This window comes from Palaemon carinicauda, chromosome 31, assembly GCF_036898095.1.
Source record: "Palaemon carinicauda isolate YSFRI2023 chromosome 31, ASM3689809v2, whole genome shotgun sequence".
In the NCBI taxonomy this organism is placed as follows: domain Eukaryota; kingdom Metazoa; phylum Arthropoda; class Malacostraca; order Decapoda; family Palaemonidae; genus Palaemon; species Palaemon carinicauda.
Window position 1 is genome coordinate 33,132,436 of NC_090755.1, and position 16,789 is coordinate 33,149,224.

General features: G+C 40.3%; 1 protein-coding gene across 1 annotated transcript; it reads right to left on the reverse strand.

Annotated features, from left to right (window-relative positions):
• Positions 1-581: 581 nt before the first annotated feature.
• LOC137624390 (piggyBac transposable element-derived protein 4-like) lies at positions 582-3,940 on the reverse strand. Its single transcript, XM_068355123.1, has 3 exons — positions 2,980-3,940; positions 1,290-2,214; positions 582-654 (listed from the first exon to the last, which is right to left on the reverse strand). Exons 1-2 carry the CDS (start codon positions 3,930-3,932, stop codon positions 1,548-1,550), a joined length of 1,620 nt encoding a protein of 539 aa, XP_068211224.1. The 5' UTR covers positions 3,933-3,940; the 3' UTR covers positions 582-654; positions 1,290-1,547.
• Between the last annotated feature and the right edge of the window lie 12,849 nt (positions 3,941-16,789).

Here is a 16,789-nt window from a genome sequence, read left to right on the forward strand (position 1 = left end):
TTCCGGGCACAAAACCGTGTTGACCTATATTAAACAAATTATCTTTAACCAAATGATTCATTATTTTCTTTTTTATTACCCTCTCAAACACTTTCATAATATGTGATGTTAGACTAACAGGTCTATAATTGCTTGCCTCTAGTCTTGATCCACTTTTGAAGATAGGGGTTATATAAGAGAGAGAGAGAGAGAGAGAGAGAGAGAGAGAGAGAGAGAGAGAGAGAGCGCACTGTGGAAAGTTTCCTGAAATTATAAAAAAAAGTACTGTATTAGTGTTTTTGGCAAAAATAAAAAAAGCTATCATGTTTTCAAAAAAATTTCTGCGGTAGGTAAATGACACAGTTAGTAACAATTTTTTTTATAGAATATTGTATTATTATCGTTCAACAAAGATGTGTAAAGGAATATGAATGTTAGATATTATTTAGTGTTATATGAAGGGACATTTTTTTTTTTTTTTTTATCCGAGTTCTATCATGAAAATTTCCAATAAGAATCCTTAAATCCATTGCTGAGTACGGTATTTATGCATGAAAATATGAGAAATTTTATAAAAAAAAAAAAAAAAAGAGGAATACAAACCTGTACAGCTATGCCAGCTTGCTCACAAAATGTCCGCAAACCACACCACCTTCGTATGACCAAATCTGCTACCTGGAATTGAGAAAGATATGACAGCGAGTTATTTATATAAATGTTCGAGGATTTGCATAAAGAAATTATGGCAGCTAGAATGAAGTTTGTAAATTACTCTGCAATTAAATATATAAAATACAGTACAGTAATGATCATATACAAGTGATCAATAAAGGTACAACCTTTGAAAGTCATTTGTTTTTTCTCAAATGCATTTTACTGTCTTCTCTGTGCCTAAGCTCCCTGGAATTTTGATCTCATTTAGAAAAATAATAAGACTATAATTACACGAAAACAAATTTATCTGTAATCACCTATAACTGGTAAAACTAGATTTATGAATAATGACAACTCACATAAATTAAATGTTTTTTAATCATCCAAATATAATTGTTGCAAATATATGTACTGAAATTTTCGACATGGTCATTATCATGCTACCTCACTATTACAACTAAATACTAACCTAATGAAGCATAGAAGTTAACTTTCATAAACATTATTTATGTTACAATGCTGAACAAAACTTAACTTTAGGACCAATACATTAACAAATGAAAAATTATAAACTATCTTATGGAAATAATGAATACAGTATGTATTTCTATAAATTATAGAATGGCAAAAAATAAATATTTAGTATAGTTTCTTACCTATAACAACAATCAAACACAATCTGGGCACAACACTGTTTGGTGCTGCGGACACACAGGTTTCCGACACCTCCAACAGGCTGCGTTCGTCTTGTGATCATTCTTGGATGGGCAGCTTCGGCATTGAATTCTTTTCGGCAGCTTGACGTTGCCACAGGGATTGACAGGTCCATGGACAAGTTTCTGGAGCTTGAAAGTGTCAAGCATTTGTTGATGGAGTGACTTGGAAAACTTGCCCGCAGAAGTTTCGTACCGATGTTAAACTTGGGGAGCACACAAATCAAAGACGATGTCCTTGAGGAAAGTTCGCCTTGGCATCGACTTGGAGAAGGGCATGGACGTGTACAGAATATATGAATTTACCATTACTATATTCAGTATCCCATAAAAGAGACACAGTGGCCAGCGTCGTGTCTTACGAATACAGTTAGATGTAGCCCACATCTGATCAAATATGTCTACAGCCCTCTTCGTCAAGTTATAGAACATCTGAATATCCGTTTTCCTCTTCTCGACCTCAGATGGATTGTGATGAAGGGAATTCAACAACATGACCTTCTTTGTTCTATTAACTTGCTGACATTGAAGGGTCAAATTGTGTTCGTAATTGAACACAGCCACTGAGTCCTTAATAGGAAGCACCTTCTCAGAAATCTGTTTGGGAACATAAGGTTTCTGTCGAAGGGTGCCACACAAATACACGCCTTCTCTTTCAAGTGCCAAGGCGAGTGGAATACTCGTGAAGAAATTATCAGTGGTCACAGTGCGGCCCCTTCGATGAAAAGGGGCCACAGGGTTCATCGTGAAAACTTCCCCAAGTGTCAATCCTCTCGGCACCTCGACTGTGTCCTTCCCAAGATAAGGGATGGCATTACACATGTAGTGTGTGTCCACATCACAAGTCAATACAAGCTTTATGCCATACCTAGAGAATGAGAAACTAGAATTAGTAACCAATAAAATCAATTAATATATATATATATATATATATATATATATATATATATATATATATATATATATATATGTGTGTGTGTGTGTGTATATGTATGTATGTATGTATGTATGTATATGTATATATATATATATATATATATATATATATATATATATATATATATATATATATATATATATATATATATACTGTATATATATATATATATATATATATATATATATATATATATATATATATACATATATATATATATATATATATATACATATATATATATATATATATATATATATATATATATACATATATATATATATATATATATACATATATATATATATATATATATATATATATATATATATATATATATATATATATATATATATATATATATATATATATATATATATATATATATATATATATATATACAAATACAAAAATAAAAAATGATCAAACACAAATAATATTCAAAATCAGTTTCTAGATAGATAAAAATGATTTTGTACACTCATTCATATACATAAATGTATATACATATTTTATTACAGTCAATCTTTGCATCGCTTCACTGAGAGAGAGAGAGAGAGAGAGAGAGAGAGAGAGAGAGAGAGAGAGAGAGAGAGAGAGAGAGAGAGAGAGAGAGAAATATATTACAATTGAACAATTATATGAATATAAACAAAGAGAGAGAGACCAAAAGAAAATCAAAATAAAAGTACTTACTTAGCAGGTTTGTTGGGAATGTACATTTTGAAGGGGCAGCGTCCTCTGAAAGCCACAAGCTGTTTATCTACAGTTAGATGTGGCCCAGGGCTATACAGGCGGCGACAATTTGCCATAACGTGGTCCCACACTTTCCTTATCGGGGCGAGGCGATCTTTCCACCTCTCGGCTCTAGTGGTTGAATCGTCAAAACGCAGCACACGCATCAACAAGGCAAATCGATGCTCGCTCATTGTACACCGATACAAAGGATTCCCTTCCATGGGGTCCCACATGTCCTTTGTTGTAGTGTGGTTGTCATTTCGAATGGCTGACATTACCAAAATCCCAATGAACCCCTTTAGCTCCCTCACGTCAATGTCCCTGAGGTCAGCATTACCATTATGATGGTATCGACTTCTAAGAAGGGCAAGACGAACATTGGAATGCACGACGATTTCCTGTAGGATTTCGTCATCCAGGAACAGAGAGAAAATGTCAACAACACGCCTCGCACTCGATACAGAGGACGTGGGACCTCCTGGCTCAATGCGGGGAGTGAACATGGGGGGAAGAGCTGGGTTAGGCTCTTTATGCCATAGTGTACCATCACGACCTTGCACCATGTCTTCTTCTATACGATTTATTGGCGCTCCTCTGGCTGGCTGGAGTTCACCCCTCCTTTTCGTACTCCTCTCCTCCTGAGGGGGTAAGGCATGTGAATTTAATGCTGATGGTAATGTTGTTGTTGTAAACACTGACGCAATAGGCCCCTCATCATCATCATCATCCTCAACCTTGGTGTCAACAGCTGACTCATCCTCCTCCAACACACTTTCCTCCAACTCAGCTACATACAACTCCTCGTCGTCTGAGATGTCGGCGACTTCCAGATTATCATCAACATCACTCTCTGGCTCAAATAAAAGAGAGTTGATTTGATCATAACCTAGAAAGTGTTGATGCTTGGCCATGACTGATGAAAACTGAAAAAATGCCAAAAAAGGAAAATTAGCTTTCATAGAAAAATACGGTACAGACGAAATATGAGAAAAAATCTATTTTGGGGGAAAACACCTATCTAGGGTTAATATGTATTACTGTAAATTGTTCTTGCCCATCCCAATTAAATGCTTAATGCTGGGTAAACAATCATCACAATGAATTTTTTTCTTCCCTGGCCGCGAAAAACTGAAACTGCGAAGCAAGAGCCCACGATTAACGAGAGCTGACTGTATTTCATATTTACTAAGGCCCCGTCCACATGAGCAAGCTCTGCTTGGTAAACTTTGCCTCTTTGAGAGCTAAGCCCGTCGAACGCATTTATGCTGCTGTCCAAACGACGGTGGTTGGGTAGTGAAAGACTGGCAGTGACTGACACAGGATCAAGTCGTGTAGGGCAGCATGGATCGCAGGACACGCAAGAAGAAAATCACGCTGTCTATTTTTATAGCAATGAGTGCAAAGATAAAGGCAACAAAACAGAAAAGGATGTGGTGTAAAGAGTGGTTACGAAGAAGAGAAGACATAGGAAGTCACATGACAATATTGCGGGAACTGAAACATGGTTATGAGGCACATTTCATCAACTATATGAGAATGGACCCTAACACTTTTTATAACATCTTATCGAAAGTAGAACTATATATAAGGAAAGAAGATACCGACATGTGGCAAAGTATTTCAGCTGAAGCTCGACTGCAGGCAACATTACTTTTTCTGTCAACAGGATGCAGCTACAAATCACTACAATACAGCACAAGGATTTCCAAGCAGAGTTTGAGTGCAATAATTCCAGAAACCTGCAAACAAATCTATGAAGTCCTGAGAAAAGACTGCCTTAGGCTGAGACTTACAAATACGTAAAACATCAAATTCACACCAGTCATATAGTGTATCTGATAACAGTAGCGGATCTAGAAATCTCTCATAGATGCTGGGATGCACTTATGACTATCATTTATATATGTAACATGCACACATACAGTACACATATAACAATTATATGTATGCACACACACATGATGTACATCATATGCACATATATATTTTATGTACAGTACTAAGAGAGAGATAGATAGATAGAGAGAAATGTGAATGAATTATAATTGTCACATTGATTCCTACAGCTATAGCTTACAAAAAACTAACTTGCATTGCTCTGAAGACAAACTTCTTCTTCTGTAGTCTGAATCCTAGGTAGGGGGAGAAGAGGTGACTAATCGGGAGATGCCAGTAAGCATCTACCAGGTCTATTGAGACCGTGAACGCCCCTTTTGGCAGAAGGGTCCTTATTTGTTTTAGAGTAAGCATCCGGAACTTGTTGTTCTCGATGAAATTGAGTGGAGACAAGTCTAGAATGACCGTGAGTTTGTCCGAGTCTTTCTTCAGAACACAAAACAGCCTTACCTGGAACTTGATGGACTTCTCTTTCCTTATCAAATACTTGGTCAAGAGTTCTGAGATATATTCTAACAAGTGGGTGGAGTGTTGGAAGAATTCTGGAAAATGGGGTGGACTTTTGCTCCATTTCCACCCATGTCCATTTGTAATTAGGCTGTGGGCCCAGGGATCGAAGGACCAGCGATCCCGAAAATGATGAAGTCTGCCCCCTACCTGAAACCCCTCATTGCTTGGAGGGTCCTGCAGACTTACCTCCGCGACCACGTCCTCCTCGGCCCCGAGAGAAACTACCACTTGGAGGACCTCTCCTGGAACCTCTTCCTTGCTGGCTGGGACGAAAGGAAGTCGACTGCTTTTCAAAGGTAGGGTTGAAAACAAGTGACTGAGTTACCAGCTGCTGAGGGACCATCTGGAAGGTGGTCTGAGGCACTGTGGTCACGGTCATGACGAGAACTTGCGCAGGTCTTCGAGGTCTCCTTGCCCTCTTGTTCTTGAGTTGGGGACCTCCCTCCATAGAAAACTTCCTCTTCGAAGTCATACCCCATTTTTGGAGAAGGTTCCTGTTCTCTGTCGCTGCCCTCTCAATGACCTCTTGGACCAGATCTTGTGGAAAGAGGTCTTTACCCAAGATGCTCAAGGTAATCAACTTCCGTGGTTCGTGCCGAATGGTCGCTGCAGCCAGGACGATCTCTGCAAGCTCTCCTCGCCCTGAGGAAAGCATAAAAGTCCTTCACAAGGGTACCCATGTGAGACTTGGCCAGGAAAAGGAAGATTTCTGGGGCATTATGCTTGCTCACACTTAGTTCCAAGCAGTTCTGATGAGAGAGAGAGCCCGCAAGTCTCTCCTTCGACTCCTGTTCCTTCTTCAGAAGATGGTCTGGCAACTTACGAAGGCTCTCGCTGAACTGCTGTCCAGCAATCTCCGGGTCTAGTTTGGAGACGGAGAAGGTTAGGTGGACATCCTTCCACTTTCCTTCACTAGTAGGCAGTGCGAGGGAGAATGGCTTACATTCTTCCAAAGTCGGGCAGGGTTTTCCCTCGTCGGCAGCCTTGACGACAGAATCGAACGCTTTCTCTATACAGGGAAAGGAGATCGAGGAAGGGGCAAGAAAAGTAGCGTGCTTATTGCTCAGCCCGGAAACTTTAGTGATGGTATAGTCCGATCCCTTCAGGGTCTTCTAAAGGATGGCCTGCGCCTTATCGTGTTCACACATGATGACCTCCTTTGGGACCGTTTCTTCTCGGGTGGCACTCTCGTCCCGCAGTCTCACATAGCACTCAGGATAAGCAGAGAAGCTAGGCCAGAACTCAAGGTCTTCAATAGGTCTGGCTCCCAGCTTCTCAGAAATGAACAGTTTCCCATCCATCATGGGCATGTGCTCCGCATACCTCCAGGGATTGCTTTCGGAGCAATGAGGGAGAACGGACACTCTAAGAGGCTTCTTAGACGTGCCCTCGATGGTCAATCTTCTCCTGCATGGTCCTTCGCTGCTGTCTTAACAACTCCTTCATGGCCTTCTGCTCCTGTTGGAGCGACTCCATCATGAGTTTAACAGACGCCAGAATCTCATCAATCGCACTGGCCTGGGCAACAGGTTGTGGAGACGGTGCAGAGGACGTCGATGGTAACGACTGGTATGCGGCCAAAGCAGACTGGGGGTCTTCTGTCGCCGTTGAAAGGGATTCCTTTTCCTCCATGAGGGGAAGATCCTCGTCCTCATCAGGGATGCCGTGCAGAAGGTCTTGTTCTGTACCGGAGGACACCTCTGACATCCTCTCTTGCTGGATGTCCATGTCCTCTATGGTCCTACTGGTGTCAGAGTCAACCTTCAGCTGAATGAAGGAAGAGCCTTGGGGAACAACATACGCCTCAGGGAGTCGTTCGGTAGGTATGATCCCGGGGAGTTCTTCTGGAACCCCCTTACCCACTTGCGAAGGGTATCCCACGCCGTGTCCCTAGTCTCTTGGGTAACTGAAGGGGCTTCACCGAAGCCGTTGGTTAGAAGAATCGAGCAGATGGTGCAGCCTTTCGGGTCCCAATACTTCAGGACTCCTGTGATGATGCAGCAGGGGGCATGAGACCCCCTTGTGGTTGCAGAACATCACTCCACATTTGAGCCGTTCACTATAGAAAGGATCTATCTTGCATTTTTTTCAAAAATCATTTTATTGAGAAAAAAAGTGATTGAAAATTGACAACATTCAAACATTCACAACTCTGTTAGTTTTCAAGATATTTTAAAAATTTTGGTTGCACATTAATCCTTGATGTCTCTACTTTCAATCACAAGCATTGTTTTGGAAATCAAATCCCCCCTGACCCCCCTTTAGGGGGCTTTTCCACATGTACTGCTTTGCTAATATGATTTACACGATTTAAAAGGCCCAAAAGCAGTTCCCCAAAGCCTAATAGCTATGTAATAAAGCTTGGACAGTAACCCCCCAAGCAAGGGTGCGTTCTCAACCTGCCCACACCCCCCTTAGGGGGCTCCCCCAGGACCCCACTTTTTCGTTTCTTGCACTTAAAACATCTTCAAGAAGCACTTTGGCTATTATAACAAAGCTTTGACAGTTACCTGGCAATAAAGATGCTTCTCCCCATCACCCCTTAGGGGTTCCCCTCCCCTGGAACAGTGTGTTTTGTATCATAACCAAAAAATTTATGAAAATGATCATACTCAAAGACAACATTATAACAATAAAGAGTTTCAATAATAATAAAGACAATACGACAAATTCGTAGATAATTTGTATTTTTCCTAACCATACAAACCTTAGCTACTTAATATGGGTATTACTTTCGGCGTAGCTGAAATGACGAGCCATTAGAATTTTAACAAGGGTTTACTACCCCCTCACTAGTTAGCGAGGGGGTAGGGATCTACCCCTCCCCCCCTCACACACCTGTGACTAGCTCACTTTGCTTAGAGGTAGGACTTCCCGGGGGACAGGGCTGGCGGGCAAGTTTGATTAAATAGCTAAGGTTTGTATGGTTAGAAAAAATACAAATTATCTACGAATTTGTCATTTGTTCCGTAACTGAAATACAAACCACACTATTTAATATGGGTGACTAAACCCTTAGGCTACGTTTCCACTAGGCTGCAAAATGCTGCTTCTGTTTTTCGCAGCCTCTGCCTTTTGGTCAGAGTGCTCCTGACTACGCTTGAATGAGGTTGTGTTGCAGTGCCATCTATCAAAAATATGAAAACATTGACGAAGAAAGTGGTGATTGCCTATTTATTGCGCAAAAAAAAAAAAAAATAAAGAAAAGCAAAATATTGGGTTCATCCTCTTTTTGCAAACAGATCACGACAAGGAGCATTTAATAATTCAATTCGAGAACTTAAGGACAACGATGAGAAATACTTCAATTATTTTAGGATGTCTAAGTCATCATACAATGAACTTTTACATCGTTTGGGCCCAGCACTGCAACGGCAAAACACAAAGTTCAGAAATGTCTTGACGCCAGATGAGCAACTGACCATAGCAATCAGGTAGGTTCTAAATTTATAGTTATGAATTTTTTTATATTTTTGAAATTGAGATCATATTTAATTGTTTTAAAGTTTTTTAGGGTGTGTAACAGTATTGATTTCAAGATACATATTTTTATTTATATTTGTAATTATATATTCCGTATAGTAGAGTTAATTTTTCGGTAATACACTCACATAAAACAATAGCACTAGAGCAAAGCAAGACACGGGGGGAATAAAAATCAATAGAAGGTTATAAAATATATTAAAAAAATACAAGGAAACTATATATATCCATTGTTGGAAAAAAAAGAATATTTATTCTGCTAGTATATTATATTGTATTCAGACTACAATATAGTAAATCAAAATAATGAAATTGAGAAACAAAAAAACCCAGTGTACCTTATGCATATAAATAATGCAGTGGGAAAAATTACTGTTATATCGTCATAATTTATAGATCGAGAAGGCTTGATACTTCTGACGAAATCGAGTCAACAGGTGAAGCAACAGGTACAGTAGGGTCCCGAATTATGCGAGAATTTGGTCGATGAATGACCTCGTATAAATGGAAAATCGCAATTTCGAAACACACAACTAACAGAAATAATCACATTTGGCCATGGCAACCGGCAACTTGCTTATTCACACGTATTTACTACCCTTTTCCATTACTTTCTTTGTACTGTACTGCATTTCTTTATAATATCAAATTGTTCTTGTAAATAAATCAAACATTTAATATACTTTAAAGTTCTAATAACTTGAAAAATGGTTAAAATTACAACCAGGATGGGTGTAAACACTGTATATTTCCCGTTATAACACGACCCAAAATACAGACAAATTTTAATGTTTGTCATATCTATTGTTTAAGACAACTGGTGAATAGCAAAACCATCACTCTATAGACTAGCTTTTGTTGTATGATTGAAAATCCAAAATTATCAAAATAAAGGCGATTTTATATCATGCGTTTCCTAAACACGCCAAAAAGCACAATAGAAAACGACAACCAATGTTTTGTTTACGTTTATCTCTGATCATAACGAAGAAACAGACGCATTTACACATCTGTGTATAGGTTAGTTTTTGCATCCACAGCAATCTTACCAATATTGATTATATGTTGATTTTGTTATTACCAATGCTCTACTTAATTTTTTTTTCTAAGAACTTCTAAATAAATGAAGTGAATGCCATTTATATAATGTTTTTCTTTATGACGCCGCCTGAAACGGAAACCTTCCATTTGTTTACGCTCCATCTTCGATCATAATAAACAAACGAACGCATTAAACACACATGATCAAAGTGATAACTAATGATATTACAAACATTTAGTAAACATTATGTTATTACAAATATTTTACTTACCGTATCCATATAAATTCCTAAATTCGTAGCAAAGCTGGAAACCTTTTTTCCTTATGCAAACTGCGGCTAATGACAGAATGATAATTTACGATAATTCTAAACTGTTACGAAAGATAATTGTCCTTTCCATATCCAAAATACTTTTCCTAACTTCAGTTAGGAAAACCATATGCAAAAATGGTAAAAGAAGAAAGTACTAGGCCTATTTTTAAAGTCATCGAACAATTAGGTTACCGCTATTACGTTCGATGTGACAGAGAGAGAGAGAGAGAGAGAGAAAGAAAGAGAGAGAGATGGTTTTAAATGTACTAAACAATAAGTATAGTTTATAACACATTGGTCCTTCTGTAATATTAACTGTATTGATGGTTTGAATAAATTAAGAAATCTTGTAAATAATTCTTTGTTAACGTATTCGTACGCGCATATTCGTGAGAGCGGAAGCTAGACATCAGCTGATCTAATCACAGCCAAAAGTAAAACAAAAAGAAGTCAGCAATACTCGATTTTTAAAACACACCCGAAATTTAAAAACCCAAGTACATGTTTTATTATAGCGCAATTGACTATTTAAAGAGTAAAAATTTTCTGGAATAGAATGGTGTTTCCTAAAACATAGTGGTTTGCTGACGAAATCGGATACCGTATTTTAAGCTATGATTGAAATGGATGTATACACGGTATAATTTTTTTGTTTTGTATTTAATTGACACTTTAAGAAAACCGATTTTGGTTTCTTCATCTATTTGTAAGTATTGTATAACACGAGAGAGAGAGAGAGAGAGAGAGAGAGAGAGAGAGAGAGAGAGAGAGAGAGAGAGAGAGAATCAGCTGTTGTAATCGAGTGCCATGTTTTTGTTTCGTGTACCTCCTGAAGCGAGGAATTGATCGCCACAACTAACAATTGTCATGTTAATTTCATTCTTAAACTCAAGTTGCCATATGTTAACTAGGGTTTTATTTCTTACGAGGAGAGAGAGAGAGAGAGAGAGAGAGAGAGAGAGAGAGAGAGAGAGAGAGAGAGAGAGAGAGAGATTTTTATTTTACCGTCTACTCTACAAAACTAATCTTTGCAAATCAAATGTGTACTGTTTAAAATATGACAAAATATTGCCGACTCGTTACCGTAGTTTAGGCTATTCACTGCCGATAAACGAACCCAGTCTACTCGTGAAAACCTTGAACGCCCGGAGGGAAAAATAAGGCTTTTATATATACTGTACTAAACAAAAATAATGCTTTAATATACCATCATTAACACTACCATTACAATTATCGTAAGGTTGGAGAAAGATAATGATTGCAGAGAACGTAACCACAATTCTGTTTACATTTTGTCAGCTGGACTCGCACAGTTAACAGTTGATTTCATTGTTGATGTGGAATTTTATCCTTAAATAGGCTATTCATTATGAAATTATGTTAATAAGATGTAATGTTAATATTGTTTTGTAAAATTTATTATAAATCACCGTATTTAGGGCTACCAATATGCTTAGAAAGACAATAGATTTGATACATTTTAAAGTGCTTGACTCGCAGACTTTGAACAGTTTCGCAGATACAGAAAATTTATTTTTGAAAAATAGAGGTCGCATAAAAGGGGAATCGTATAATTCGAACACGCATAATTCGGGACCCTACTGTACTGTTATCTGGGGACATGTTTGATAAGCGCTGTGATGCATAGGTGGCGCACTGCACATAGGATCAGGTACGACATTTTGCATAGGATTCTGCCAGTTGAAACTTTGATTGGTGAAGCTGCTCGAAGCCTGCTGACCTGAGAAGTAGACAGGATTTTGATACCTTTTCCTATTCTTGATTGAGAGCAGGGCCCCAATAGCACTATGTTGCCATTCCAGTACAGTACTTCATCTGCAGTTAAAGTTTGAAGTGAGGGTTCAATGCCCTTCATAAAAGCCATATGCGTGCTTTGCTCCTCAGACGTGTCTAATTTCTTAAGAAGTTCCTGTTCAAATGCGGAAGTTTGGCGACGATTCTGTTTTTGTGCTGAAGGTTTTCCTTTAGGTAGTGAGATAATTGATGATATGTCTTTTAATGAATCCCCCTGACCATCTCCATCATTTGCCAGTGATGATGTTGTCTGGGCAGTTGATCCAAGTTTTTTTTTAAAAATCCAGATGTTTGAAATAGGCATAGGGTTTCTTACTACTGGCCCCTGAACCAGAAGCAGCATTTTTCTCAATTCTTAAAAATTTCAAGTATCTCTCTCTTACGTTCTTCCATTTGACTTGAAGGGATCTACCTGCGAAAGAATAGCATGAATAAGTAGTGGTTTTCATATTTTTATATAAAATATATCATAAATCATGTTATAAAAATTTTAATACGGAAGCCCTTCTCTACGAAACATATATTTATTTTTTTCTTATTAATGTCCTTGTGTCAAAACATTTGTTTCAGATATCTGGCGACTGGGTGCTCAATGACAGATCTGCAGTGCAGTAGAGTTTCCGAGTTGGGAAAGCAACAATTTGTGTTTGCATAAAAGACGTGTGTTGGGCTATCTGGACAATACTGCAGAATGAAGAAATTCCAACGCCTACCGAAGAAGGGTGGAACAAAATTGTACAAAATTTTAATGAACATGCTAACTTCCCGAATTGCCTCGGCGCCATTGATGGCAAACATATCCGAGTTATTAGGCCCAAACACAGTGGGTCACTGTACCATAATTACAAGCATTACTTTTCAATTGTTTTGTTAGCTGTTTGTGATAGCAATTACTTTTCTGGGCTCGAACCTGTGCCTCCCAGTGAATAAGCTCCATTTAGCACTTATTCTTAGGTAATTTACTGCTAAATATACCAGAGAAAAAATGTAAAGGAGTGCTAGGTTAACTAGCTCGCTCACCTATTGGTGTCGGTATAAAATTGGGCGTATATTCCAGAGGTCCCGCACTATTTAGATTAATCCACGACAGAGAACCCCAATAGAGGAGAGCCGTTCAACCTCACTCGGTACTACTACAATGCATCCGCTCAGAACCCAACTCCTTTTAGCACGACGAGTAAAGTAACCCGCATTTTTCTGGTGCTCTCGAATTTTGGTTATTTTCTAGTGAATTATGGCTTCTTCGTCGGTTTCCCAGGAGACACCGTCTAAGTTAAGTACCAAGCTGGGTTTTACTGTGTTTTGAGCAACCTAGATCGTTTAATATTTATATTATAGGAGTTTATTCTCTTCGTTCATACCGATCTTGCTTGATTTCACTACAGTTGGTACTCCTGTTTTTGAGAGCTTTTAATTTTCACTTGCGGTGTTACTATGTGTATTATTTTTATTATCAAATATTATTTGTTATTGTGAATATTCATTATTTAGCGTCTAAAATCCTCGTGGTTAAATTTTTGGGCCGATATCATTTACGTATCGCTATGGCTGCCGACCTTCTTGCTAAGGCGGCAATGTTATTTTTAGCCATCAGGTGTGTCTTTTGTGATTTAATTATTTATGTTGCATGCCTTGCCCAAAAATTTTCTATGTGTTTATTCATATATTTAACGCTATTATTATTATTATAATGAATATTTGTGCCATTACTCCGTTTGATCTGTCTGGTTGGGGATCGTCAGTTGGTAGCCCTGCTGCCTCGTATCACGTGATCCTCCCCCACGCTCCCCCTCTAGCTAGGTGGGAGGCTAGGCTTCTCCCCCCTCCACTAAGGGACCGTTGCCTTCCCTCCTTTTAGAGGGGGTAGTTAAGTGTTTATGGACTTTGTCCTCCGGGTGGCCCGGCGGTTTAGTCTCTGTCTAGTCTGGTTGGCCACCAGTCAACAGAGTTGGATCCCGGTGCACCCTATTTTATATTCACTTTTCATTCTGGCTTATGTTATACGAATCCCTCCGGGTTCGATTGGCAGTTCTTAGCTACAGTTCCGCCCCCCTATTATTTTATAACATTTCCTATGATGATTATATATGACAGATCACTACCCCGGAGTTCCTAAAGGAATTGGTATTGAATATACCTTTATTTCCCGGCCCGGGGTCTACCCCGCCCCGGGAAATCAGACACCATGTGTCTTAATTCCTTGTTATTGCATCCGGAATGGATGGCTATACTTTAGTTTCAAGTTAGACTTATGTTTAGGCCCGGGACCTCCGGTCCCGCCCCTATGTAAGAATATTACAGTTAAGCTCTAACCTTGCATTAGACCTATGTTAGGCTCGGGTCCTCCGGACCCGCCCCTACTTAAAAAAAAAAAAAAAAAAAAAAAAAAAAAAATATAATAATAATAATAAGTACAGTTAAGCTCTAATCTTGTGTTAGACCTATGTTAGGCCCGGGTCCTCCGGACCCGCCCCTACTTAAAGAATAGTACAGTTAAGCTCTAATCTTGTGTTAGACCTATGTTAGGCCCGGGTCCTCCGGACCCGCCCCTACTTAAAAGAATAGTACAGTTAAGCTCTATTCTTGTGTTAGACCTAGGTTAGGCCCGGGTCCTCCGGACCCGCCCCTACTTAAAGAATAGTACAGTTAAGCTCTAATCTTGTGTTAGACCTATGTTAGGCCCGGGTCCTCCAGACCCGCCCCTACTTAAGAGAATTACAGTTTCTCATATACTATTCTTTTTATAGATGGTGCATTGTCTGACGCCGGCCTGTGCAGCTGTTCTGCACCAGCCTTGTGGCCACTCCGTCTGCCGATCTCACGCCCCTTGTGGGGTTCAACTGGAAGACGTTGTGGTATGGCACCCGGATAACTGTGTGATTTGCTTCGACCTCATCACTACCCTTGGATCTGACTCGGTGAGTCCCGTTGGCTATATTGCCTTCTTATTTTATTTACTATTAGTAAGATATCTATGGTCTTGAAGGACCATTGGGAGTCTCCCTTTTATAATTCCCACTATTATTTCAGGCATCCCCGGAGCAAAAGTCTGCGGCTCGGGCCACACTGAAGGTGTGGGTTGGTGGGTTTGCCCGGAATGTGAAGTCTACGCGGCCGTACGTCCTATCTGAGGACTACTGCACCATGGTTTACCCCAACGCTAAGTCTTCAGCTGCTGTGGCTAGGCATGTGGCAGCTCCCATCATTGCCCACATTGATGCCACTATAACGGGTCTCATCGACCCAGAGCAAGATCCATCGGACGCCCCCGGAGGTCTGGAGGACAATGTTGCTTCCATGAACCTGGACGTCGAACCAATGTTGCTAGACGAGCCGGATACAGGTAGGGTGGTAAGTGAGGCAGGTGTGTCCGGCGCTGAGATTCCTATCCTCAGCCCCGCTCTTTCTTCTTCTTCTGATCGCTCTTCTTTTCTTGGATTTTCTGGGGACCGTGATTCTTCTCAACGTTCATACCCGGTTCCCCCTAAGGATAAGTCTACTTCAAGGACCTTACCCAAAGCTCGCAAGCCTCACTAGACTTCTCATGGCTCTAAACATTGTACGAACCAGTCTTCAAAGCCCTCTGGTTCCTCCTCTAAGTCTCACGACCCGGGAGTTCCTTCCGCCCCTCCTGCTGCTAGCCCGGGCCTTTCCGAATCAGCCATGCTTCGCATCGTGTCGGAGATGCAGGCAAAGTTGGTTTCGGAGATGCAGTCGAGGATGGACACGATGTTCTCTAACTTCGGTCAGAGAATTGGGGCTTTAGAGCAAGGAGCTCCGGAGAGAGTCCAAAGCTCTCTCATCCCGGATGCCTCTAAGCTCCCGCCGTTTGCCAAGAACAACCCCTGGCGGATGGCTCTTCATTCCCCGTTCTCAGACGGAATGTTGATTCTGGAGGGCCTTGGCACTCGTCCTCTAGAGGACTTTGAATTCTTTCCTCCGGGTCTGGCACTTCCATTTCATGGTTATGCCAGACTTACCGAGGAAGCTTTAGTCCGATTAGACAAGGTCCCCAAAGAGACGGTCATCTTCCCGAAGGAGCAAGCCCAATCTGTTTGGGCCAGATTTTTGAATGACATCGGCTACACTAACACCATGCTGACGCCGTATAAAAGCTCCTTTACGATGTTCTTAATGGACAAGAACACCTTGACTCCATGCGTCAATAAGGTGGCAGAGCTTGCCTTTCAATATGCTCTGGAGGAGAAGCCCTTGCCTCCCATCCGAGAGGTGGATCCAATCTCCCTCCTTCTTCCCTCAGGTATTGAGTGTTGGGACAATTTCCATACCACCTTTACCTCCGGCAAGCTTGCAGCAGACTGTGCCTCAGTCTTGTTTAGTGAGAAGCTTCCCCGTCTCCCGGAATCCCTCATTAAACAGGAATATGATTCCCGCCTACGTGTGGGCCGTACTCTAAACCTGGCCACATCCACGGAGTCGATAGCCTTGACTTACGATACGGAGAGTATTTTTAAGTCTCTCAACAAGGCTACGTTACAGTCTTTATATTATGACTTGTATGACTTCGCTACTGCTAAACGCAGATGTCGCAAGCATGTTCTAGCTGAGGCGACGATTAGGCATGAACCTAATAAACTCATCCGGTCCTCCTGTTGGGGTTCAAATCTCTTCCCCGAGGATCTCGTAGAGGAAGTCTTGGCGGAGGCCACTAGGGTTAATCAGAGCCTTAAAGCCCGTTGGGGTTTGAC